Below are 25,607 nucleotides of genomic sequence, written 5' to 3'. Positions count from 1 at the left end.
TGGGCCAGACGTCAGAACGCCAAAGGCTCCGTCTATACTTTTGCGAAACCCCCACGGGCAAACCGCCCAAGCATTGAAATCACCACCCAAATCCATCCCATTGTATATACGTATGCTTGCTTGTTCAACACTCAAATGCAACAAACAGTGATGGCGGCGATCTATGTAGAACGGCCTCAAACGCACATCAAGCGAATGGTTCGGGCCAGGTCATAAAATATACACAGGCGACCGATAGTCAAAAGGGTAGTCATGAAGACTAAAAGAAGATATGAATAGAGATCGCCTAGGCGTTGGTATCATCGCGCACCAGCAGCGTCATCAATCATGGCGTCATCAAAAGCGACAGTAGCTGCGAGAGCTGGCTGTCCCTTCGCAGGCGTCTAAAACCAACCACTGTTGGTATAAGATAGATCAAAGTTGTTCATCGCGTTGAAAGCACCGTTGGTCTGATCTATAGGCCATGGGTCCATGGGAACAACATCTTCGAAATTGCTAGGCATCGAGAGGGCGGCTGTGTCGGCAAAGTCAGGCGAGGCGGTACTCGTCATAGTTGCTGGCGCAGCAGTCATGCTCTTGGCGTAGATAGGATCGAAGCCAAGCATGTTCGGCATGGGTGCCGTAGTGGCCATTGGCATGGGCGCGTTGACGGATTCACTCGGTACGGCAGTGCTAAAGCGATACGCAGGGGTATCTTCCCAGAAGAGCGACTCGCTGGCAGCCGACTGAGGGGCTTTGAAGTCCAAGTCACCGAAGAGAGCTGGCTCTCCAATTTCCGAGTGCGCAGACGACGCTACAGTAAGGCCGGGACCGCTCAATTTAGACTCTCCGCTGTGTGAGATCGGCTGCGCCAAGTCGTCGTTGAACTTGCTAGGGTCCAGCGGGAGATCAGTAGCAGACCAGACGTGGTCGAACCCAGCAGATGCTGTCAACCAGTCGCTATCCATGTTTGGAAGGCAATCTTGCGATGGCGAAGTGGACAGGCTGCCCAGACCGAACGTACTGTTCACGGGTGTTACACTGTTGGCTATCCATGGCCACTGATTCGAGAACGTGTCGCTAACGTTGCTGTTGGGAGACTCGCCGTCTTGTTGAAAGACGCCGGGCTGACTGCTGAACATCTCGTTGAAACCGAATGTGTCGAGGCTACCGCCGACGTTGGGAGTCGGCGACTTGTCGGCACAGCGCTGTGTAGAGCCGAACATGGTGTGGAAGTCGTTGTTCGATAGCGAAAGCGTGTCCATGGAGCGTGTAGCGGTCGGTTCTGGCTTGCTGCGGGCACTCTTCTCTTGCGAGAGAGCAGAAAAGGCGGCATGGCCGTGGAGCGTATGCGGACGAGGAATCTTGTACGGAAGGCCAGAGACGTGGGCCGAATTGTTGTTGCGATGACAAGGCTTGTGGTGGCCGTTTGCGAAGACGGTCAAGTGACTCTCCGAGTGCGTCGCAGTCAACTTGGGTTTCGCGCGAGCATCGTGGAGCGTCTGCCGGGTAGTGTCGATCTTGAGATCGATCTCTTCCTTCTTGGTGCCACACAAGCACTTGCCGCCGGAATGGCACTGGCAGCGGTTGTCATGAGCTAGAGTAACGTCAGAGATGTCGGGGACGGCCAAGCCAGATGTGAGCTCACTCTTCGCGTCGCCTTTGTCTTTGTGCAAGTCCTTGTCCTTCTTGTCGCCACAATCACACTTGGCGTGATGAGACTTGGACTTGCGCGCACCGCGACAGTGCTCGCATTGCTTGACAGGACGACCCTTGGGGTTGATGTGGTGGAGATCCCGATCTTCAAGACGAAATTAGCACTGTAAGGTTGTGAAGCGTCGCACTGAGCGACATACCAGTGTGGTTGCAACCGCTCACACGGTGGCCCTTGATGCAGGACGAGCAAGCCCATTTCTCGCCATCGATAACAGGCATACCGGGGCGATAACGGCCGAGTGCGGTCGTCGCAGCTGGCTACGAGCAGCTGGGTAGAAGCGGTCCAGGGAGCCAACTGGCTAGAAGCGGCGAAAAATGACGAAATAATGCCACACGCGCGGTGTGAGCGGGTGGGTAAAGATACAGGGAAGAATAGTAGGATTCAAGAGAAGCTAGTTCAAACGCCAGAGGGTATCTTGGGCAATGGTATGGTATGCTGACTTGTAACCGTGAACGCCGGGGAATGAGACCGAGGACGACAGGATGGAGTGGAGAGTGGAGTGGGAGATCAAAGGGGAACCGAGCGCAAGAGGCGCTGGCCGAAAGCGTTAGACGGAGCTCCTTGGGAACGACCAGACCAGTATACTATGTGGTGTTGTGCGGGTGAGGTAGTGATGAGAGGGAAGAGAGCGAGCGGGAGGAACAGGTTAAGAGGAACGCACACGGCCCTGCGCGGCGTGTAATTGGCTGTGGGGCTTAGCGTCATCGGCAAGTGCGCTCAGACCTCGACGCTCGAAGCAAGCGCGATCAGCCATCATGACGGCGGCTCCTTCGGGCTAGCGCAGGAATCCCACACTTGCATGCAAGTGCAAGCGCAGGTGCAGGTGCGAGCCAGCAGCACCTTCTCACCGCATGAATCCTGCCATCCGCCAGCCCGCCGCCGTCGCGATCCACACCGGACGCCTACGACGCCTGCGACGGAGCCTGCTCCTGTGCTGCGCTGGCCTCGCCAGCCCGCCTCTAATCATGCGGGACTCCACGCACGGCATGTTTCATTGCGGACGCGATTCGCTTGTCGAGTCAGCATGTTTCCCTTACCGCGACGGCCGTAACTCGAAGCATCCGTCGCCCGTTGCCAAGTGGAGATCATCACTATTGTCTGCGTCGATAGCGTCCAGCACATATAGAACCGGAAGCAAGCCTATCCATTACTCTCAGGTACAGTGCCCGCTTGTATATCTCACATGAATCCTCCGGCCCAGGGAGCGCTAGCCCGTCGACTCGAATTTGACCTTTTGTGGGACAAATGGAATTTAGATCCAACGGAGCGTCTAGCCCTTGGGACCACTGGGCACAGCGTTGGCATAATGTTTTTGAAACGGGACCCCATGGCTTCTCCGTGGGGTATACTCTGTCGGTGTATTGCACCGCTCTTATACAGGAGATCCTGGTGATCTTACGCTTGACGCTGCAGCCAGCCGTCAAGTCGTTGATCGTCTCGTGGAACTCTGGTAGCGCTAATCTACGAGAGCCGGAGTAATTACAGCATCTGACATTGAACGATTTCGGATTCGGTATGCACTGGCCTTGTACATAATCGTGACCCGTGAACAGGTGTACGTATATCATATGATACGGTGATTCTCCAGACCGCGTACCCACCAATGGCTCGAAATTGTTGAACGTCTTGCTCAACGTGTCCAAGTGCACCGGGGACTTTTTATGGCGAGCTCATCGTAGTGTGTGGTGACCCAGGTAAGTCGGCACTAAAACCATCATCTGAACACCTATGGATCAGCGCATGATAGACAGGACGAGGTCAATATCGCGCAGCAACAGTACAGAGGCAGCAGAAAAATATGGCTAATTCAGCAGTCTCTTGACGTCCATAATGCTATTCATCATCGGTTGCAGTGTGCGGGCATTTCTGATGATGGCTGTGCATGGTGCTCCCACTGGCCGCCCGGAGCGCGTACGGTGAAAAGATAATCCAACAGCGACGTCGTCACCGACCAGTTAGTAGCTTCCGATCCACGCTGCAGGCAGATAACATCTCCCATGTCTTAGGAAAACGACAACCACCATAATGTTGTTGTCACTTTCCCATTCATCCAAGGCCATGAAGACCTGTTCTCTCTTGCCATGGTTCACGCTAGCGCAAAAATCGCAAAGCTCGCACAACTCTCCTCGGCGGCCTCTTACACAACACGCTCCTCTCGCTTTCCAACGCCAGAACCTCGCGCGCGATCGCGCAACAATACCGGACCGGTGCCCTGGATAAATACCAACGTCATTTCTACCTGCAATCTCGAATACGACGCGCTGAAAAATGGCTGGCTACGGGGACTCGGATACGCAAATGGGAGGAGGGCCAGGCCAATACGCGAACCAGAATGGTACACCACCCGCGCAGCAACACCAGTTGACTGATCCCGAATTGCGCCTACAGGAAAATCTACAGCAGCTGCGCGACGGTGGAGACATGATGCACCCAGTCGGTCCCCAGCAGCCTCAGTACCAGCAGATGGCTCATATGGGGCCTGCAATGGGCGCGCATCCGCATTTTGCAGGTCCAACGCGCCCTACGCATTCTCCACAGCAAATGGCGCAACATGTCATGAATATGGACGGACACCACGACCCGTACGATCCCAACGACCCGAATCGCAAACGTTCCAAAGTCTCGCGCGCCTGCGACGAATGCCGAAGGAAGAAGGTATGCGATGCCTCCCTTCCTGCACAATATGCGCTTACGCTGGGTAGATTCGATGCGACGCGACCAGCGAGAACGGCCCAGAAGCCTGTTCTAGCTGCAAACGGACTGGAGCCCGCTGTCAGTTCAGCCGTCAGCCTATGAAGCGCGGCCCGAGCAAAGGGTATGTCGATTGTGTGCAGTTTGGCGAGCTTGCTAACACTTTCCAGTTATATCAAAGAACTTGCAGATCGGCTTAATTCGCTCGAAAGCCAAATTCACCATCCTCCGGCGCAGTCGCACAACTTCGATTTCGGAACGTTGGGTGATCAGCCGTTTCCCGATACTCAGAGCCCACCGCAGTTCAAGCGCCAGCGCACTCACTCCATGACAGACGGGTTTCACGAGGCATTCAGCCGGCCCAACTGGTCCGCACAGGATCGCGGTAATGGTGGATCTGTAGACGCACATGGTCTGCCTGTGCTGGGTGATCAAGACTCGTCGCTCAATGGCAACCGTCGTACCTCTTTTGGAGAGATGAGTTTGGGCGGCAGTCTTATCACAGGCTCTCACGAAGAGATTCTCAAAGCGTACGTATACCCGCATTTGTGAGTTTTGCCGGGCACTAAACCATATCTCAGGTATTACAACATTATTCATCCCACGCTGCCTGTCTTACCTCATCACGAGTCACAACTGAACCGCCTTACAAACTGTCCGTCGAAGCTGCGAGAGACGTTCTTCCTCGTGCTAGAAGGCTGTATCCGGTCCATCGCCTCGAAGGCTCTGCCACCTATCGATATCAGCCTTAATCAGCTGTTACAACAGTGCTTTACTTCAGTCGACGCGGCGAACTATTGTCTTCATGACACGGATAGCTCACGACGGTTCTACAATCACTTGGTGTACTGCCAGTCACTGATCTTGCTTGCTGCAGCATCTGACAGGCCTGGCCCAAGCATCATAGGCAGTACTACTGGACTGCTCGCCCGTGTCTCAGCGTGCATTGCAGACGTCGGAATAAATGATGCTAGAACATTGGCTGGACTGAAAGAACAAGATCTCGAAGTGTATCAGACAGCTCGCCGCGTATATTGGACTGCGTTGATCATAGACCGTTTCCACGCGTCTAGTCAATCGACGGACATGATGATTCGACGATACTCTGGAACACTTTCGCGAGACGATTACTCAGCCCTGGGTGAAGTCGCTTATTATCTCGCTCGTAAGTGCAAGCTCTTTCCATTGATGACTATCCGAGACTAATCTTCATCAGGTGTTGCCCTACTCGTTGGCCGCATAGCCTACGTCAATCGCGCAGGAAGCATCCCAAATGTTGACCCAGCAGCTCCTTTCGCCTTTTCCGCGCTCAAACCCGGAACCACGGAGTCAGAGTACCTCAACGGGGCACTAGATGAAATCAAGCAATCCATCGACCTGACCACCTTGACGAGTAACTCGCCCCCTCATCTGGCGCACCAGTACCTCCGAGTATTCATTGCGCGACTTTCAGGTCAGAATCTGCCTTCTGCTGAGGTCCTCGAAGTCACCAAAGACCTGTTCAGTAACCTCATGAGCGGCGCCATCACTCCCTTGCACCACATCTTCGCTGCCCTAGTCGCCACATCCCTAACCGAACTGAACGACCGAGGCGAACTAAAAACAGAAGCAAGCGCAACCATCAAAGAAATGAGCGACGCTTTATCAAACGGCCAGATCATACACCGCAGCTCCGACGGTCTAGGCTGGGAAACAGCAATCGGCGATCTACTTCACAAGAAGAAATCCTCCACTCCCCCTTACACCGGTCCCGAACAAGCCAGCCCCGCACTAGAACCCAACATGGCCGGCCTGCAACATCTCGCCGCAGCTGCAGTGGGAGAACGGGAGGGAACGGGCGATAATAACCGGCCTGGAAGTTCTTCGCAGCAGAAGGTTGATAATGATCTTTCTGCTGCTATGGCGGCGGCGAATGAGGCTGCTAAGGCGCAGGCGACTGCTGTGGCGGCTCAGGATCTTTTCCACTAGATGTGGTGAGCGTGGTTGTGCGTGAGCGATGCTTGTCTTCTTTTTTTGTAGTGGATATACCCCCGTTTAGCTTTGAGCTGGTGTGATGGTCTGAACTGTAGGCTTGTATCATTTTGTAATGAGATTCGTTTGTCTGCTTGCATCATCACATGTTCGAGGAATCTGAGATGCCTGATGCTACTATATTATGCTTTAAAGGGTATACACAGTGTGGTACTATGTTAGTCCATGAAATGTAGCACGGTGTATACCCGCAGGGAGGATTTCGTGTAGTAGGTAAAGGTACACTGTTTGGTAGAATCACCGATCGAGAAAGGAGCGTGAGGGCTGTGTAGCTGGCTTCTTGACGTGCACGTGTGCAAAGCAGAATGTGGGTATCATGTGAGCGAGACGCAGTGAAGACCAGGTGTAGAGTGGTCTGGATGGTGTTGGATCATTGTAGAAGAAGAATTCACCACCGCTACATCATTACGATCCAGGCCAAAACCACTCACATCTGCTGGAGTCTTTGCGTATGAGCTAGTCTATGACTTGCAGCCAGATTTATGGGACCCCAGGTGAGGAGACTTTTGTCTTCAGAACGTTCGTCATGAAGCTTGCCGGGGAACAGTGGACATCGTAAAAGCGTACTATGTTTCCATTGACTATGTTCCCTCGACTAACCCGCGTAGAAAGATCCATGCAATCTGGTAATTTGCAGATACACCGAGTGGAAACAAGAAAATCTACTATCATTTGCTATATCATCACACTACTCGCATTTCTCCGTTCCCTCCGGCTCCTTCCAATCGTCAGGGTAATGATCTTCAAACTCGGACGCGAGCGCCTTCAAAACATTATACTTTTCGGTCCCAATAGCTGCGCGCTGTAGGAGGAGATCTACCCATGTCCTAGTAGCATTTAGTCATTGCTCCTCTAATCATTGGATCATTTACAACATACCTTCCTCGATAATCTTTGCTTACAGCGTCCGCGTACGTCATGCCTACGAAGAATAGCTGGAGAAATGATCGGTAACAGTCCAGGCGGTCATCATCAATAGCCGAAAGCGCCATGCTTGAGACTCTTTCGCAAAAGAACTTTGATCAATTAGCGTAGCCAAAATGAACCGAAGATATAACTTGGGGCTTACATGTAACAGTGTTTCTCCGTCCTTCAAACGATCATGCGGTGTTGCTTGGCGAGTTTCGAATAGCAAGTAGAGCTCTTCGGTGATCCCCGAGGATCTGCAGGTAAATCTGCCATCAGTTACAGATTCAATCAACTTGAACGACGGGGAAGAATCCACTGTGACGACCCGGCGGATTGATAAGCTTGGCATGATCGAGAAAGTGTCATTCCCAGAATGCAGTCGCAAGAGGAAACTGAATCTCAGTCCGAGGATCAAGGAACAAAGTATCATTCCAAATTCGGATATTGTATCGTGGCCCCTAGGCTTCCAAACTGGGCAACTCGGATTATGGTAGTGCGCTTCGTTACGCGAAAAGGCGAGCGGCGGCTGTGGAATTTGCTTTCCTAGTCGGCCCTCGCGGCATGTGCATCTCGATCTTCTCGCCAGTCCGGATCGCACGAGTCGTGATATTCGCGTGAGATGTCGAAAAGTTGAGATTTCCTCTGCTAAAGCAGACGTTGCCGATTCCAGGCGGAAAGGATCCCATCGTCCTTCTGCTACGGGTAAACGTTGCGACGGTACAGGAGCATATCGTCCTTTTGCTACGAGTAAGCTTTGCGACTGAAGGCGGATGAACGCATCTTGAGTGGATATCCGCTCATGTTCTCCAATGAGTCGCTGTATAGATGCTGGGTGACTTCGACTGGTGAATGATTGTTCGCCTGGGCTCTGACTCTGACCGATGAAGTGATAACTAGGCGCAGCCTGAGCGCGTCGCTGCTGGTCGAGTATCGTTTGCATTGTGAGCGAGACCTGGCCGAGCTGTAGCTGAACGATCGTGGAGTTTCGTTGCGACCGATCCCTAGGAATGATTAGCTGGAGTACCTTTGATTCGCACATTGGAGAAGCTATCACATTTCCACAGCAAGCAATGCTATCTGCAAATTTTGTCGCATGCTGCTCAAAACTTCTCTCCAATACCTGATATCACCTTCTTTGAAAGGGTACAACAGTCGCTTGATGACTTTTCGTGACCGAGTGGATAAGCTTCGGGACTTCGTCGTGGCGGGCATGACATCTCTGACTCTTTTCCTAATCGACTCTATGGAGAGTGCGCATTGCTGAATCATAGTTTTGACCAACGCAATAGATGGGGTAAGGTCTATTCTGCTCGCGACAGTGTCTAGATACTCGAGGATGTTCTCCAGTGTGTCCAGTTCCCGGGTGATCTGAACAGCCTTCTTTTTCGCATCTTTCACGCTGCTGACATATTCTGAGAGCTTCTCGCAAAGTGTGATAGAAAGAGACGTAAAACCAACGATGGTGCCGGCCACTTCGGCCATGGCGGGCGGACCCAGAAGTGGAAGGTCGGATGAAGGTGAAGGTTGGAAGCTGCCGACACGATGGGGTTCTGGAAGAAGGCGCAGACCAACTGTGAGCCTGCCGCAGATGGCGTCCACTCATTGGAGTCGACGGCGCGGGGATCAGCTCAGCCTTGCGACCTTGTCAACCTTGCGGGCTTTCAGCCTGACTTCAGCTAGGTGTTTATTTGATAGATTTGAGGAAGCTGGTATATCTGATGCACTTCGTGATATGTGATCACCTTGAATTTTCATGCAGATTGAAGTCACATGCACCTGCGACAGCACCGCGTACATCGTTGAAAAACTTCATGTACTACGAATCCTCAGCCCATCCCCAGCAGGCCCTTAAGTCTAGCTACCTTCCGGATAATAATACCCTTCAACCCCCCAGCACCCATAGTAGGCACTTCATCCACACCCACAAAGCGCCTCACAAGTAAATTAAAGATGTTGCCAAAGCCCAACGCCATAACCGTACTAGTCAAGATAATAACGTTATACGGCATACTGAAATCCGGCGTGGGAAGAGGAAGGAGCAGCGAAGTAGTGCGGACGTAGATACCCTTGTTATCTCCTGACTGCGGCGACAGAACACGGATAACAGCAGGTGCGACGTCGAAGCCTCGATTCGCATCTGGTGGGTATTCCGTGTAGCGCAGAATCGCTTTCTCGAAGTCGTAAGTGAGTGTGAGGGTGGAGGCTGGTGAGATGACCATGCGTAGCTCGAGGTGGGTGCCGCGTTTGCGGTCGACAGCTGGTCGGTAGTAGGTCTCTTTGATGGGGCTTTCGTCTGTGGTGTCGACGCGGGCTTGGAGCGTGTGAAGGTATGGCTTCATGAACCAGGGCAGAGACTCTAGGTATACTATCTCGACTGCGTTGGTGGTGGACGGGTTCTTGATGACGGACTGTGTACTACCGCGTTCCTGGCCGTGACCGTTGATGGATCTTGCTGCGAAGACTAGAGGATCAGGACGAACAAGACCGGTTTTCATTTTCTGCTCGGGTAGGACGAGGTCGAGGTCTTCGCCGACGGGGAGCTTGTAGCATCGGAGGGTGTCTGAGGCTAGTCTAGACTCTGTGAACTCTCCTGTTGTCTTGACCTCGAGTTCGCGCTCTGGCGGCAAGTTGATGCAAACGTTATTCGCTTCTCCCTCAGCCTGATCTGCGAGTGGGCAGGCTCCCCTGAGCGGTCTTCCAAATACTTCCTCCAGTGTCCAGGCGGGCTCGGTGCCCTTGTTCAGGGGATAGCAGGTATCGTGCCCGTTGTATGGCTTGGAGGTATCGCATTCCATCTGGTTGATTGGTAAAGGTCGCGGGATAGGGTTGTCTCTGGGTCGCTTGGCTCGCGCAATGTCCAAGACCATGTCTACGCTTTGCTCCATCTCTATTGAGCAGCTTGAGCTACCCTCTTCGCACGTCGGACGTACATCGATGGCCATGGTTTGGAATGAAGCGTCGAATAACTTGTGTCCGTCCAGCAGGCTGGATACACCGGCCTTACCCTTACAGGGTAGTAGCTTGAGAAAAGGTGTGAGGTTCTCCGTGCAAACGACTTCATGCGGTAGCGTGCCGTGGAGGAGGTGAAGGTTGGACGAGTTACGGTGCTGACCTTCGGGGTCAAACGACATGACGGGCCGTATGGTTTTGGTGGCATCGATGAAGTTGATCGAGGCGCAAAAGAGGCCTGACAGGGCGTTGGTAAGCTTCAGCCATCGTGCAAATGCTCTGCTATGATCAGCGTCAATCCTTCCTCTCATCTATAGAGAACGTACTCCTCCTCAGTATCAGCCTCTACCCAAGCCCACAGTTCAACACCAGTCCCTCCTTCTCTTGCACCATTCCACGGCCGCTGTCCCCAATTCTCGGCATCCCATCTTCCAACACTGAACCTCAAATGTAGTTCCCTTGTATGCGCATGTTGCAGAATCTGTCCAAATGATCGCGGGAAGTATCGGAAGTTTTGTTGTTCGAATGCAGTCGCGCTCTCGTTGCTGCGGAAGTTGAAAGAGGCCAGAAGGGTGTTCTGGGGAAGGGGTCGCAGGAGGAGGCGCTCGCTGTAGTCGGCGCCCGCAGAGACGAAAGCGATCAAGGCATTGAGCAACACAAAGTAAAAAGACGAGAGCATCGCAGCATCGTAGCGCTCTCTACGCGAAATGTGAGCGGGAAGACTGACGATAGGCCCTCGATGTTGGGGTTGCGGCGGACATGTGGAGTGAAGGCGCCCCACCGGTGATTGGTCACCCGGCGTGGATACTTGGCACTGCCGCGGTCGCGATTTCTTTTGGCCGTCACTCACCTTGCAGCTCTCCACATCACGACCCAACCGCGCATTCCTAATATCTACACATCATGGCCGCCGCAGAGACGCGCAGGCTGCTTGGTAGGTTCCCCAAAATCACTATTACTAATACATCACCATGCTAACGCGACACAGAGCAGCTTATGGGCGAACAGCTCATGAGCGGAACCGACCAGCGCGCGCCCCAACTAAACATCAACGACACCAAGGTCTGTCGCTCCTACCTTGTAGGCAACTGCCCCCATGACCTCTTCACCAACACCAAGAACGAACTGGGTCCCTGTTCCAAGGTGCACAACGAGGCGCTCCGGACCGAGTACCAGGAGGCAGACGCGGAACAGAAGCGCAAATGGGGATTCGAGTTTGACTACATGCGCGACATGCAGCATCACATTGACAGCTGTAATCGCAAGATAGACACTGCCCAGCGCCGCCTGGAGAAGACGCCTGAAGAGATCAGGCAGACCAACGCTCTTGTAAGTATCCCGGCCAGGGGACCTGCACTATCTGCTCACGCGCTACAGCTCAAAGCGATCAACGAACTGACCAAATCGATCGACGCCGGTATGCTCGAGATCCAAATCATGGGCGAGGAAGGCATGGTCAACATGGCCGTCCAAGAGTTCACCAAGGTCCGTTACAAGAAAGCCGAGAAGGAGGAGCGCGAGAGGGAGCTTCGGGCTCTGTCAGACACCGGAGGTCCATCTGGACATCAGAAGCTTCAAGTTTGCGACGTATGTGGTGCGTATCTCAGCCGTCTTGACAATGATCGGCGTCTAGCAGACCACTTCTACGGAAAGATGCATCTCGGCTACGCTCAGATGCGCAAGTCCTACGAAGCCCTGACCAAGGAGCTCAAGGACCGCCAGCCACCCCGCAATTCCTACGCTCCCTCCGGCGGCGACATGGACCGAGGCGGCGGTGGAGGTTGGGGAGGAGGTGGTGGTGGATACGGTGGCGGTGGCTTCCGTGGTGGACGAGGAGGTCGTCGCGGAGGCAGAAGAGGCGCTTGGTAAATATCCCCGGAATTTGGCGTTAAGGTGTGTCTATGCGATTCCCAAAAGGTTCGGCTTACAGCAGTATTGATGCGAAGACTACCGCGACTCGGCGGTACTTGTACAACAAATGGCGACTATGGAGGCCCTTTCGGGCGTATGAGCTTGAGACAGTCCAATCAGAACATGTACGCTTTTCTCCAACATGCACCTGACATGCTTCTAACCAACGTCAAGGAAACTGTGCGACAGCTGAGCCAGTTAGGGAATTTGGGCATGCCCACCTGCCATACACCGTCTTAGGTGAGTTGCATTTTTTTGCGGTATGTTATTGCAATGTGACTCGTAATTCTGGCTTTGGTCATGACACACTTGATATGAATTGCTTATTGACTTCGTAAACTTACATTACAAGCCTGTACTTGTAGCCTGCACTCATTACTAGGTAAGTCGTAGACGCAATCGGGTATGTCCCCTTTGCTTGATGATCAGCCGCAATATTCGGCATGGACATTCGCAAACCTCGACACACCTCTCATGCTCGTTTTCATGACATGGCCCAGCTCGAACACAGGCTTTTTGTATAGATTGTTTTCGGTCAGCTCTTTATCATGGAGTATGTCAGATTAGGTATCTAATTCATCCACGATACATAAGCAGACCATTGGACAAGACACGCGATATGTATATATACACCAATGCATTCCTCTAGAATTCTATATACAGTCCAAGGGGGTATTCGCTAGCCACCGTGGCTTAATGGGTATCGTTATTTGCGGGCATTCGCCCAACATCCTGTACTTTCTTCAGAACATGTACTCGCGCCGAAGAAAAACGCAATCCACACATCATCTTCCCCATCAACGTCTAAGCAGTGCCGTAGTTCCTAAAGTTCTCGCAAGGCAGGTAGTTGTTCTCGATGAATGCAGAACTGAACCTGATTCCATACGCGCACTCGAACTCCTGTTCGCTCTCAAATGGGAAACCCTTGGTCTTAACGGTGCCCTTTACGGTCTCGATCTTGTTAGGGCTTGTCGTCAAGCTGGTGTTGAAGAGACGGATCATATTATCGCATTGCTTGCCGTCGCCGAACATGACCTGGTTGGTGACGTTCATGAAGAAACCCAGCGGGTACTTGTCTTCCGACGTAAGTGACAGCCGCGTGCTAATGGATGCGGCACCAGCCTCAGCGCTCGTCGCCTCGAAAGACGTAGTTCGCGGTTCCTTAGCGTCGGGTACCGCACTGTATGCATCGCAAGCAGGCTCGAACAACGACGGGTAAGTCTTGATTCCGTAATCCGCAGCGCCTTTCAACGCAATGACGTTTTCAGCCGACATAACAAGCGATGGCGTCCACTTGAAGGACGTGGCATTGTCGCCGAGGAGATCGAGAAATGGGAATTCGATGCCACCACGCTAGTCAAAGTTAGCACTACAACCGCGGATCACGATCTAAGGTTAGGCGCATTATCGTACCGAGAAGTCGGGTATTTGAAAGCCGAAAGCTTGTACGTCGTGGTCGTGGACTGCCTGGAGAAGGGCTGGGTACATTCCTTCCGGGAAGTCAGGGAGGAGATGGCGGTATGCGTGCTCCAAAATGCGGTATTGCGAGGGGATGAGACTGCGTGCGAGATCCAGAGAAATTGGTAGGACTGAGATCGTGCCGTTCAACGTTCCCGTCGCATTTGTTGGGTACTGTGACGCAATGGGGTTTGGCTGGTCAACCGTCTTACAGACGGCCTGCTCGACAGCTTGTTGGATTTCATGGAGGACCGGAACCTGAGGACTCGCGTTCGTCGTACTCGCATAGCGAATAGCAAGCAGCGAAAGAAAGCTGAGAAGAAAGTACTGCCATTTCGAAATCGGGGCCGCCATCTTTGGTCGTTGTATCGAGAGGAAAGCAAGAACCGGATGGCACAAAAGCGCAAGGTCCAAACAGGTGCTTATCATGGTTGCTGAGATTGACCTCCGGGCCGACTTGACAAACACTAGACGGTCGAAAAGCTGATCATGTGAAAAGGTTGGTAGTACAACAAAAGGCGCCAGCCCATTTGGCGTAATGAAGGACTTTTTCAGCTACATAAAGGTAGTCTATACACACCGGCAACGCATGAATCCGCGCCACTAAAAGGGCGCCGCAAGGGTATCGAGTACTGGAACACAGATACCCGCAGCTGAGCGGGACGACTGACGCCGGGTGAATCAGGTACGTACCTGACCGCAACAGTGTCTGCGCGAAAGCAACGTGCTTTGGGCTGCTTGAACGGGCCAAGGCCAGAGTCAAAACGTGACTAGTGCCATGGAACTGCAAGTTTCCGAGACGCTGATCTGTCAGGTGGAGGCATGTTGCCGATGGGCTAGGGTAAGCCCTTGCGCATCGAAATGCTTAGGCCCGACTGCACTTGCTGGTTGAGTGCGCCCGCGTGTTGGGAGGGCGTGTATTGTTGCCGTTGGAATGGCGGGTGGTGCAGTGCGTGTGTCAAGGAGACAAGGTCGGAGTTTCATCGGCTTCGAGATGCTTGCGGGGCCGAGCGCGCACGTGCTTGCTAGGCTGGGTTCCGACTGGCGTGCGCAATGTATTCTCCGGTTCAAATCACTCTTTCACCACCCTTCTGGGGATGTCTTCTTCCAAGGTTCTGAAGCACGCGTCGCATACAGTGGTAGGGCTTGTTGCTCGCGCCGCAGATGAAGCCGTCGCGATGCTTCCTCTTCAATTGAGGAGCAACTGAAGATATGCGAGAAGACTGTTCGCCAAACATCATCCAGTCGTCCGTCATCCGTACCCATCACCACTCTATACGGAACCTAAATCCATGGAACCCTTGCGCTGCATACGGTAGCGTTGTGGCGTTGCCTATAGCCCGTGAAACGGCGTGGACAAAGTTACAATCATAATCCTCCGGTGCTAAAGAATTCCCATATCCGGATCCACGGTCGACCTCAATTACACTAAGGTAGCGTGCTACTCATTTCAAATTCAACCAGTTAGATCAAGACGACAGACTTACGCAGCATTGAGATGTTGATTACTACAAATTAAACCAGCTATTGCCCAAGAACCGATGCGTATAGAGAGAACATCACACACTTCCGTGTCGACCCCGCAAATACTGCTCTACCGTTGCATCGTCCATCTTGTCGATCTCAGCTGCCATCGACTTGTTTGCTGGCTGCGCCGAACTACTCCTGCTTGAAGGTTCGGAGTCCGACGAGGAAGATGATGAGTTGCCGAAGCCCAAGGCTGCGTAAACAGCCACCACTGAGCTTGCAAGGTTTGTCGCAGCGCTCGTTGCTTGGCCGATGTAACTCTGATCCTCTTGCGCCCCGCCATCGATTTGAGAGGCTGTTCCAGACGCTGAACCTTCCTCACGGGTAGATTTTGCAGCAGATGGCGTACTATCGTTTTGTACAGTGCGAGGTGCAGGTTGCGAAGCCCGTCTTTCGGCCTCCTCAGCAGCGCGAACCTTTGTCAACTCGTCATGACCCGTCCGACGAGGAGGCTGTGAAGCTCTTCTTTCAGCTTCTTCAGCAGCACGTACTTTCGTCAGCTCATCGTGGCGTGTCCGTTCTGGCTTTGGTTGATCATTTACAGCCACAGCTGGCGGCGCACTCTCCCTCCTCTTCTCTTTCTCCAACGTATCATCCAATTCCTTGCCAAACAGCAATTTGAAGAAGACTACGAGAAGTACCTCCTCCGTCTTCCGATTCCGAAGTACATATCTTAGATGGTGTGTCTTTTCATCCACGTACTTGGCCACGCTGATAGAGAACCCGGGTAATCTTAGCGAGAAGTTCGCAAAGTCAAGATGTGGATTGAAAAAGTCGGCGTGGTACATGCGGCCCTTTTCGAACGTAAATGCTGAAAGGGCTTGTTCATCGAGATAATACTTCCGCCGCTTCTTCCATTTCGAAGGCATGGACGATGCCTTGCGCACTTCTTTGCCGCTCCCGGATGCACCTTCTTCAATCACATCATCACTTTCTTGACTGAGACTTGCGAGTTGATCTTGTGCTGATACATCGCTCGTCCGATCACCAATGCGAAAGGCAAAGAAACTTGATAGTGCGGGTCCGTAGAGATACGGCTCATCGGAGTATGCATCTGAGTAAAGCCCGGGATCCAGCATACTCGTGGCTATCTTCATTGCGTACCTGAATCCTGGTGGAAGCTGATGCTTGATCGAGTGGCCGTAATCGAAGCCCATGACAAGATCGGAGCCGGACATGTTCTGCTTGGGAACGAATGAGTAGGCGATGGAATATCTATCAGAGGTATGCTGTGGGTGATCAAAGTAAGACGATGAAGCTGGCGAACCACGAGGTAGGCCGTGGTAGTCTTTGATTCGGACGCGGATCCATGCTTCTACCAGGTCGCTCTCGACGTGTGTGGGTTCAGCGCCGTTGACTGATACTTGTTCGTGTTTTGAGGCATCGTAGGATGGTCCGGCGGTAACTGAAACTTATCAGCGCTTTGCAAGATCACTTCAACCGATTGTCGCATACCTTGCAGGAGGTACTTGTCGCGTGCCTCAGGATCGACTACGTTGCCCGACATGTTGGTAGTAAAGTCCGACGATGAACTAGTGCAATGGCTATACTGGTCGATCGGGAAAGAAAGCCGGGCAAGTAGATCTGCGAGGTGGAGCGGCAGGTAAACTTATGTACCGTTGGATACATCTTGTATTGAATGATCGGGCATCATCGTAGCTCGCACATCAATCAAGCTCGAATCCGCGGCCCAGCATTGGTGACGACCAAAGGGTTCCACGAGTCCATGACGTTATGATCAACCATCGCCCCAATCAGAAGATGTGGCTAAGCCGCTTGCGTGGCTGCTTCGTCCTTCGTTGTCAGCAAGCATCACGAAAATCACCTGGGCAGGAACGAAGATTGATATAGCGGGAAGCAAATACTAGAAACCACCCAGGTACATACAGCTTCAAGCCTGCGCAAGGAGCAGCTTACTCTTCTCTGCCAAGCTTTGCGCCAGTTGTGTCATCGGGATGTTCTGCAGAACATCGAACACGGAGCATTCCACCAACATTTCACGCGCGACCCAATTCCTTACCTCAACAGCAACCAGACTATCAACACCATACGCGCTCAGCGGCCTACCAGCATCGATATCAGCCTCGGGTATCATCATCAGGCTCGCGAGACGCTGCACTATCGCGGCTGTGATGAGCTGCACGGCCTCTTCGTTCGCTGTGCCGCATCGCGTCAACTCCTCTCGCAACGAGATGGTCTGTCCAGCCTTCGCCGAGGAGCCAGCTGCAACGTTGCGCAATGCAGCAAATCGCGCGTCGGCCATCCAGTACCAGGCGTCGTCGTGCTCATTGAAGGGCAGACCGCACATAACTTGCCCAGGGTGCTGAAAGGGACCCTCGATGGCGGTCGCTAGAAGACCATGAAGATCCGACGTATGCATGACCTTGAGCCCCATGGCCTTGACGTGGTCGACATACTCGTCATGTTCGGCCACGAAACCCACCGACAGAAGATAGCCGATGTCGATGGTCATCGCCGGTAGACCCTGGTTGCGCCGGAATGCAGCAAATTCGTCTTGGAACTTGTTGCCGCAGCCGTAATTGCCCTGTCCACGATGGCCCATCACACCGGCTAGCGAAGACAGCATAACGAAAAAGTCCATATCGCGTGGCAGTAGCTCGTGCAGGTTCCAGGTACCGTGGACCTTAGGACCGACTGTTGTACGCAAATGGTCGGCTGTCATCTTGTCGAAGAGGCAGTCTTGTAGGACCATGGCGCCAGTCGCACAGCCCTTGATGGGTGGCAAGCCCTTGGCCTTCAAGTCACCCAAGACTGATTGCAGAGCGGCCTTGTTGCCAACGTCGCAATCATATGCCAGCGGCGTAACGCTGTACGTCTTCTGCAGTTGCGCAGCGAATGCTTTGTTGTCTATGCCGCTGGCTGCAGAACGAGAGAGGAACACCAGGTACTTTGCGCCCTTCTCTGCCAACCAACGCGCAATCTCACGCGTGATGCCACCAAGGCCTGCAATCACGTACGTCGCGTCGAACTGGACACGTACGCGTGGAATTCGAGGTACGGCACGGACCAAGTCTGCATCGTCGACGCGAACGACCACCTTGCCCATGTGCTTTCCTGCCTGCATATGGCGGAAGGCCTTCTCGACTTCGGCCATGGTGAAGATCTGGAGTGGCGCAATGGGCTTGATCGCCCCCTCATGGATCATCCTCGCCGTGTCATGCCATAGCGCTACTGCTCGCGGTGTCGGATTGTTCTCAAAGTCCAGCAGGTTGACACCGATATAGCTCTTGTTGTCCAACAAGGGCTTCATGTCAAGACCGGTGTTGGCGAAGAGATCCGCCTTTCCGATCTCCAAGAAACGACCGAATTTGGCCAGGCAGTCAGTCCATGATCGACGAAGAGCCTCGCCAGCGAGCGAGTTCAGTATCAGATTCACACCCTTGCCGCCCGTGGCACGGAGCACTCCCTTGACAAAGCTGATGTCGCGACTGCTGAAGATATGGTCCTCGGGGATTCCATACTGCTCCATGAGAAGCTGTTTCTTCGCGTCCGCGCCGACCGTAGCGAATATCTCGGCTCCTTTGGCTTGCGCGATCATGATGGCAGCTTGTCCGACACCGCCAGCAGCGGCATGAATTAAGATCTTCTCGCCAGAGACAATGCCACCTGCCGTCACCAGCGCGTAGTAGGCTGTGAGGAAGATGAGTGGCATTGAGGCGGCTTCCTCGAAGCTCATGCTAGAGGGAACGGGTATGGCACCCTTGGCTGGGAAGCGGACGTAGGTGGCGAAGGTATCGCAAGATGCAGTCATGACCTTATCGCCAACGTTGATGTTTGTGACTGCCGCTCCGACACGAGTGACGATACCCGAGGCATCGACACCCAGCTTGTTCTCAGCCAGGTTACCCAGCGCTACGAGCACATCCTTGAAGTTGAGACCAACGGCCTTGACCTCAATCTCAATCCAGTCCTCAGGCAATGGCGTGTGGTACGTTTCGTCTTCTTCCCACTGGAATGTATCAAGAAGACCAGGTGTCTTGATGGTCAGCTTGAGGGGACGTCCACAGCTCTTGAAGGATACCATCTCGGGATCACCCTTGGCCTCGTACTTGCGCAAAGATGCATCCACTTCCATTGTTCGCTCTACGCGGGGTACGTAGACCATATCACCACGGGCGGCAAACTCACCCTCGGTGCCGTCACCGCTGATGTGCTCGTGAGCGACCTTGAGTGTGTTCTGTGCCGCTCTCTCGAAATCAATGGTCAATGGCGCCTCCAAATCGAGACAGGCAAGGCGAACGCCGGCATCCTCATTGCGTATGGCTCTGGCAAGCCCAACCATCAGACTCTTCATGGGAGATGGCGTGTCAAGGGCACCGCCACCTGTGATCCACAAAGCACCCTGGGACGAGAGAACAACTTCGCGCAATCTGCGCCAGTTGTCATCGGTAAGATTGGCGAGGACAGCGTCATCCCATTCGGCAAGACAGAGACAGTACTTGCCCTCCACCTGTGCTTTGGAGATGTCATTCCATTGGGCGATGCTTATATCATGGCCGGCGGAGGCGAATGCTCTCTGGATGGCAGAGGCAAGCCTGCCTGTCGCTTCAGTCCCAGTGGTAATGACCAAGCAAGGAGGCAGGCTAGGACTTGTAGTTTCGGGCTTAGTCGAAATGAGCAGCGAGACAGGCTCTTTCGAAGTTTCTCGATCACCGCGGATATCGACATCAACACCCGAGAATCCGGCCAGCTTCAAAGCGACGTTCCACTCTTCAGCATCCAAGAGTGGACCTCCCTTCCTACCGTCCGCTTCTCCTAGCCACCAGCCGGGCAACGGCCCCATGATGAACCCGGAGAAGATGCGCTTGATGGTCACCTCGGACAAGACAAGACGGCCACCTGGCTTCAGCAGCAACTTGCAATGCGCTAGTGTTTCCTGGATGCTCTTCGTCGCGTGAAGTACATTCGCGCAAACAATGAGGTCGAAGGACTCAGGACTGAACCCCTGCTCCGTAGGTGGGTTCTCGATGTTGAGCGTGCCGAACTGCATGATGGACGCGTCCTTGTCGAATCGGTCTGCCGCCTTAGCAAGGAAACCAGGAGAGATGTCTGTGAAGTAATACTGAGCTGCCTTGGAGGTACCATCGGGGTTGCGCAAGCGTTCCAAGACATGGTATGTCGTACCACCCGTTCCGGCACCGATTTCCAGGATGCGCAGTCCGGGTTGCTTGTCCGCGATCAGACCGACGTACTCTGCCACGTTGGTGTTGAAACTCGTGCCGAAAGCGCCGCGGTAGAACGAGTAAAGAAGATCGCCCTCAGTCATGCATTGCAGAGCTTCGACCTCGCGCGTAAAGATGCGAGAAAGATTCTGCCCAATACGGTCCACCATCTGCACCGTGATGTCGCCGCTCTCAGACTTGATGATGCGTTCCCGGGCTGCCTGCATCTCGGTCTCGACATCTTCAGGAAGCGGAGGAAATTGCTTCACGGTGTCATGCATCCACTCCACGTAGGACTTCCAAAAGCCGTCCTGCGGCACATGTGCCTTGCCTGCTTCGCTCTGGAACCAGTCAAGGCAGCGATAGATGTAAACAAGGCAGACAAACTCGAGGAGATCAAGGACCGAATCGTCGTCTCTACTCTTCAACGTGCGCTTGTGAACGAGTTTCTTAATCTGAGAGGGAGACAAGAGATCAGCATCCACGTGCCAGTTTTGCGCGAAACAAGACGCACGCGTCTCAAGCTGTTTCGATGCGTTCTCGGTTGCACCAACAGATGCCAGTACAACGCCTTCCATGATGACGACAGGGTCGGTCATGGTTGCCTCGGACATCGTGATGCTGGAAGTCCACGTTGTGTAGCTCAGTTTCTTCGCGGAAGAGCAGCCATGTAGCTCTGAACCAGCGGTGCTTGGGATCCTGGCTGAAACGAAGATGCGATCAAACGATCTGGGAACGACCGCCTCGTTCAGTGCTTGATCGTCGCCAGATATACTGGGAAAGACAAGATGAAGGACCGAGTCCAGCGTGGCAGGGTGAACGACATAGGGGTATTCGAAGCCCTTAGGCATGACTGCCTTGGTATCAGGTACCTTAATGATGCCATAGCTGGAGCTAGGACCAGCATACAGCTCAGTCATGTTGCGGAAGGTCGGTCCGTATTGCATGCCGATCGTCTCGACTGTGTCGTATAAGAAGCTTCGTGCCGGCTTCTGGCAGACATCCCTAGCCTTGGAAAGAGACGACATGTAGCGCTCGTTCTCAAGCGCTAGCTCACGCTCCATCGAAGGAGAGAAGGCTTTGAAGACGACGGAGACTAGACCACGAGCATGAGCACTCCAAGAGTTCATCTCCTCACTCCACGAAGAGACAACAAACTCGTAAAGCGTGGACGACGGCGCGGCTCGTGTTCCAGTACGACGATTATGCAGCTGTGTCATGACTTCAATACCCTTCTCCGTATCAGGTACGCGAAGCGCAGTGTCGATGCTAACGTCGCGCAACTCGAAACCATACACTTTGTCGGCATTGGTCTCCTGGGCTAATTGGTGCGCCGCTTCAATAGCCATGACGAGCATGCCCGCACCTGGATACAGAATATCGCCCTGGACCTTGTGCTCACGGATCCATGGATTTTCGTTGCACCGCAGGAAGTTGCGCCATGTGTGCTCTGGCGTTCCAGTAAGGCGATAGCCGACAAGGTCGGTACGTGGCGACTTGCGAAGGCGGTGTTGCCGGCTGAGGTGGGATTCGTCCCAGTACGCCTTGTGGTTCCAGGCGTATGGAGCTAGGTCTACCAACATGCTGGTGTTGTCGGGAGAAACGTCATTGGCTTTGCTCAAATCGACTTTGCATCCATGCGCCCAGAGATGGCCCATGGCTTCCAACATAGTAGCAGCGCCATCGTGGTTGCGGCGAAGCAGATTAGTGTAGGTCGTATCAGCAGCACGGTTCGCACTGGCGAAGATGTCTAGAAGGTAGCTGCGCAAGGCAGAGTGAGGGCCGAGCTCGACGAACAGGTTGGCGAAGGCCTTGCGCGACTTGTTCTCTTGGGGGTGGCTCAGAAGGGAGCGGGTAGCCGCAACAAAGTTGACAGGAGACACAAGGTTATCCACCCAATAGGATGGCTTCATCTGTGCAGGATCAACCAAGCTTCCTGTTACCGAGGAAAACATCGAGACGGTCGCAATAGAGCCATGTGGGATGCCCTCCAAAGCCCTTTCATACTGTTCGCGAGCTGATTCCATATGGAAAGAATGGTATGCGACATACATGGGCAGTCGGGTGCACGGTATCTGCGCGTCTTTCAACTGTGTCTCTAGCTCGCTAATAGCTGAAGCGTCGCCGGCGATAGTGCAGGCTTTGGTGGAGTTGAAGCATCCCACGACTGCTCGACCACTCTTCAGGCCTTCGAGTTGATGCTGTATGCTGTCGGCGCTGGCAGAAACAGCCAACATGCCACCGTTCTTGGAAACAGTCTTGCTGACCTGTCCTCTCAACCAAGCAATCTTGACTGCCGCTTCTTGATCGATGAAGCCAGCAGTGTACGCAGCCGCAATTTCACCGCTGGAGTGGCCGAGAACGGCAACAGGTCTTACGCCGAAACTGCTCAAGAGGTCCACGAGTGCGACCTGGATAGCGGTACAGGCCGGCTGACTGTAGTCGGTCTCACGTAGCTTGGACTCAGTCTCGCTGCGATTAAGCTCTTCGCCAAGGCTCCACGGGCAACCGAACGATTTGAGCATGGCCTCCGACCTCTGCATGCTCTCAGCAAAGGCCTTGTACGACGAAAGACCTCTCCCCATCGCATGCCACTGCGCGCCCTGGCCAGTGAAGACAAAGGCAATTCGTGGTATCGCAGAAGTGGAGGAACGGACCACTGGAGCAAGGCTCGTAAGCTTCTCTCGCAGGCCGCTGACGCTCGAGGCGACGGCATACGATTTCCAAGGCAACGCGGTTCTCTTGGAGCTCAGCGTGAATGCCAAGTCGTTGAGGAACGAAGGTACCGTGGATGTCTTCAAGGCCAGATAGTCTTGCAGGCGTTCGGCGTTGCGCTTGACTCCTTCTTGGTCGTTGGAAGACAGGACAAACACCCTCGATGTGGGATGAAGGTCGCGCAAGATCTCGCTCGAAACATCACTCGTGTTGTCGCTGCAGTCTCCGCTGGTCGTCTCAACAGTGCTTGCAGAGCTACTAGGACTGTCACTGAGCTCAGCAACGCGCACGCTGCCTGGGCTGGGAAGGGGTGGCGTTGTCGCATGTCGACCTTTCAAGCCATGTCGTGACAGGAAAGACGCCGCGTCCTCAAGGATAACATGTGCATTCGCACCGCCAAAACCGAAGCTGTTGACGCTTGCGCGGCGAGGACCGTTGTGTGGCCACGGCGTCAGCTTGGAAGCTATCTTGACATTCTCCGGTAAATCAATGTCGGGATTGAGCTTCTCGAACCTGGAGGATATCAGTATATGCAGATTGAGAGATTCAGCGATTTACTGACCAGAGATTCGGCAGGATCATGCCTCGCTCAACAGTCAACGCAGCCTTGATGATACCCGCTACACCAGCTGCGCCCTCGAGGTGACCAATGTTGGTCTTGACTGATCCGACGTATAGATCTGACGACCGGTTCTCGACTGATCCAATGGTCTCAAGAATAGCTCGGGCTTCGAGTGGATCGCCGGCTTGTGTACCCGTTCCGTGCGCTTCGACATATCCTGTCTCTGCTGGATCCACACCAGCCTGCCGGTATGCGGTTCGGATCAGTTCTTGTTGCGCCTCGCTGTTTGGCAACGAGATGCCTGGTGTGCGACCATCTTCGTTAGCGGCCGTGGCCAGCACGACTGCTCGGATGTTGTCGCCGTCGCGGATTGCTGCGTCTAGAGGCTACATACCGCCACTCGTCAGTCAAATTCCTCATCCCGAAACCACGGCGGAAGCGCTTAGTACATACCTTCAAAATCGTGACGCCGAATCCTTCTCCACGGGCGAAACCATTCGCGTCTGCATCCCACATCTTGCTCTTGCCTTCAGGCGACAGAATCTTAGCAGCGCCCAGGAGGATGGACATATCCGGTCCGAACATCAGGTTGGCACCACCAACCACGCTCATCTCGGCTTCGCCTGTGCGGATGCTTTGGCAGGCTAGATGGAATGCTGTCAAACTTGATGAACAGGCCGTGTCGACTGTCAGTGAAGGCCCCCGCAGATTGTAGAACCACGACAGTCTGTTGGAGGCTAGAGATGCTGACATGCCGGTCGCGTCTGCAGAGAAGGCTTAGCTTGGACCAACATCATATTGAATGGATCACCTACGGTATATTGAGGGCCCTTCGTTATCACGGGCTTGCAGGTTGGGAAAGTCTGCTGTGAAGGTTCCGATGTAGCAGGATGTTTGTGTGCCTGAGACTTGCTCCAAGGTCAAACCGGCGTTCTCGAAGCCCTCATACGTGGCTTCCAGTAGGATGCGATGTGTCGGATCCATGGCCTTCGCTTCCTTCGGCGTGATGCTGAAGAAAGGAGCATCGAACACCTTGAAGTCTTGTTCCAGGAAGTGCGCATGTCTGTCGCAACAGCACATCAGTATGGTCAACAACGTACGCACGGCAAGAGGTTGAGCCTACCTTTGTTGGATGCTACCTAGCCGCTCTGGATCTGGATGGTAGAAAGCGTCGACGTTGTAACGGTCCTTGGGGATCTCGGTGCGTGCGCTGCGGCCTTCTACGAGCATACGGTAGAAGGCTTCGGGGTCGCGAGCATCGCCTGGACCCCGGAAAGAGATACCGATTATGGCGATTGGCTTGTTCATTGTGACAGCTTGAAGAGGATGGGGGATTGTGAGAGATGGTAGACAGCTGTGTGGTGGCAGCTCGGAGAGAGGAAGAGGAATTACGGGGAGTAGCACACAGCTGTGTGATGCGGTAGGTATGGAGAGACCTGGTGCGAAAGCCTACTATGAGGGCTATAGGTACATATCCTCTTCAGAGGTCTCATAAGACTCTCATCTACTAATCCTACAGGTTTCGCGCCGCAATGGCCCGATCGCCGTTCTCAAGCCCACGCATATCGACTGCAATTAGGCAGGAGCGATATGAAGCCGCTCGAACATATCGATCAAACCATCCAATACCGCTGTGTTGTTTGAGCACGCAGCCTGTTGTTACCTCGATACAGGTGAACGTGTTCGACTATCTTCCCAAGATCTGAAGGCGACCAGGGTAACCGAAGCCACGACTCAGGTGAGTCTCCACCACTCTAAACAAGACTCCCCAAGACTTTTCCGACCCACCGAAGGCCCTTATAATCGGAGAATTATTAGCGTCGGCTTCAGATATTTCCCCAGATCGCACTGCTGTGGTCCTCGCTTCGAAGTCCAGCGTGGGCCACGTCGCATGAGAGTACCCACTCCCTACTGCGCCCACGATTTGGCCAGATTTCGGAGTTCTAGCAACATCTATAGGCCACTTTTCATGCCC

General features: G+C 53.7%; 7 protein-coding genes across 7 annotated transcripts; 2 read left to right on the top strand and 5 right to left on the bottom strand.

Annotated features, from left to right (window-relative positions):
* Positions 1 to 383: 383 nt before the first annotated feature.
* J4E90_008150 (uncharacterized protein) lies at positions 384 to 1,914 on the bottom strand (the record flags this gene model as incomplete). The annotated part of the gene is made up of 3 exons (XM_051437680.1): positions 384 to 1,576; positions 1,628 to 1,780; positions 1,836 to 1,914. The coding sequence occupies 3 exons, from the start codon at positions 1,912 to 1,914 to the stop codon at positions 384 to 386; spliced, it is 1,425 nt and encodes a 474-aa protein (XP_051288491.1).
* A 2,050-nt stretch (positions 1,915 to 3,964) lies between these two features.
* On the top strand, positions 3,965 to 6,355 carry J4E90_008149 (uncharacterized protein; the record flags this gene model as incomplete). The annotated part of the gene is made up of 5 exons (XM_051437679.1): positions 3,965 to 4,351; positions 4,399 to 4,511; positions 4,558 to 4,917; positions 4,969 to 5,552; positions 5,604 to 6,355. The coding sequence occupies 5 exons, from the start codon at positions 3,965 to 3,967 to the stop codon at positions 6,353 to 6,355; spliced, it is 2,196 nt and encodes a 731-aa protein (XP_051288490.1).
* A 2,798-nt stretch (positions 6,356 to 9,153) lies between these two features.
* Positions 9,154 to 10,955, bottom strand: J4E90_008148 (uncharacterized protein; the record flags this gene model as incomplete). The annotated part of the gene is made up of 2 exons (XM_051437678.1): positions 9,154 to 10,555; positions 10,603 to 10,955. 2 exons carry the CDS (start codon positions 10,953 to 10,955, stop codon positions 9,154 to 9,156), a joined length of 1,755 nt encoding a protein of 584 aa, XP_051288489.1.
* Positions 10,956 to 11,179: 224 nt separating this feature from the next.
* On the top strand, positions 11,180 to 12,145 carry J4E90_008147 (uncharacterized protein; the record flags this gene model as incomplete). The annotated part of the gene is made up of 3 exons (XM_051437677.1): positions 11,180 to 11,210; positions 11,265 to 11,605; positions 11,654 to 12,145. The coding sequence occupies 3 exons, from the start codon at positions 11,180 to 11,182 to the stop codon at positions 12,143 to 12,145; spliced, it is 864 nt and encodes a 287-aa protein (XP_051288488.1).
* An 846-nt stretch (positions 12,146 to 12,991) lies between these two features.
* J4E90_008146 (uncharacterized protein) lies at positions 12,992 to 13,999 on the bottom strand (the record flags this gene model as incomplete). The annotated part of the gene is made up of 2 exons (XM_051437676.1): positions 12,992 to 13,540; positions 13,601 to 13,999. 2 exons carry the CDS (start codon positions 13,997 to 13,999, stop codon positions 12,992 to 12,994), a joined length of 948 nt encoding a protein of 315 aa, XP_051288487.1.
* A 1,205-nt stretch (positions 14,000 to 15,204) lies between these two features.
* On the bottom strand, positions 15,205 to 16,679 carry J4E90_008145 (uncharacterized protein; the record flags this gene model as incomplete). Its single annotated transcript, XM_051437675.1, has 2 exons — positions 15,205 to 16,577; positions 16,628 to 16,679. The coding sequence occupies 2 exons, from the start codon at positions 16,677 to 16,679 to the stop codon at positions 15,205 to 15,207; spliced, it is 1,425 nt and encodes a 474-aa protein (XP_051288486.1).
* Positions 16,680 to 17,063: 384 nt separating this feature from the next.
* On the bottom strand, positions 17,064 to 24,940 carry ALT5 (Type I Iterative PKS; the record flags this gene model as incomplete). The annotated part of the gene is made up of 5 exons (XM_051437674.1): positions 17,064 to 23,583; positions 23,633 to 24,018; positions 24,086 to 24,396; positions 24,448 to 24,695; positions 24,756 to 24,940. 5 exons carry the CDS (start codon positions 24,938 to 24,940, stop codon positions 17,064 to 17,066), a joined length of 7,650 nt encoding a protein of 2,549 aa, XP_051288485.1.
* Between the last annotated feature and the right edge of the window lie 667 nt (positions 24,941 to 25,607).

The sequence above is a fragment of the Alternaria incomplexa genome (assembly GCF_024043165.1).
Source record: "Alternaria incomplexa strain BMP 0042 chromosome Unknown scaffold_12, whole genome shotgun sequence".
NCBI lineage: Eukaryota > Fungi > Ascomycota > Dothideomycetes > Pleosporales > Pleosporaceae > Alternaria > Alternaria incomplexa.
Note: the sequence above shows the minus strand (reverse complement) of the source record. Positions and strands in the feature narration are given on the sequence as shown.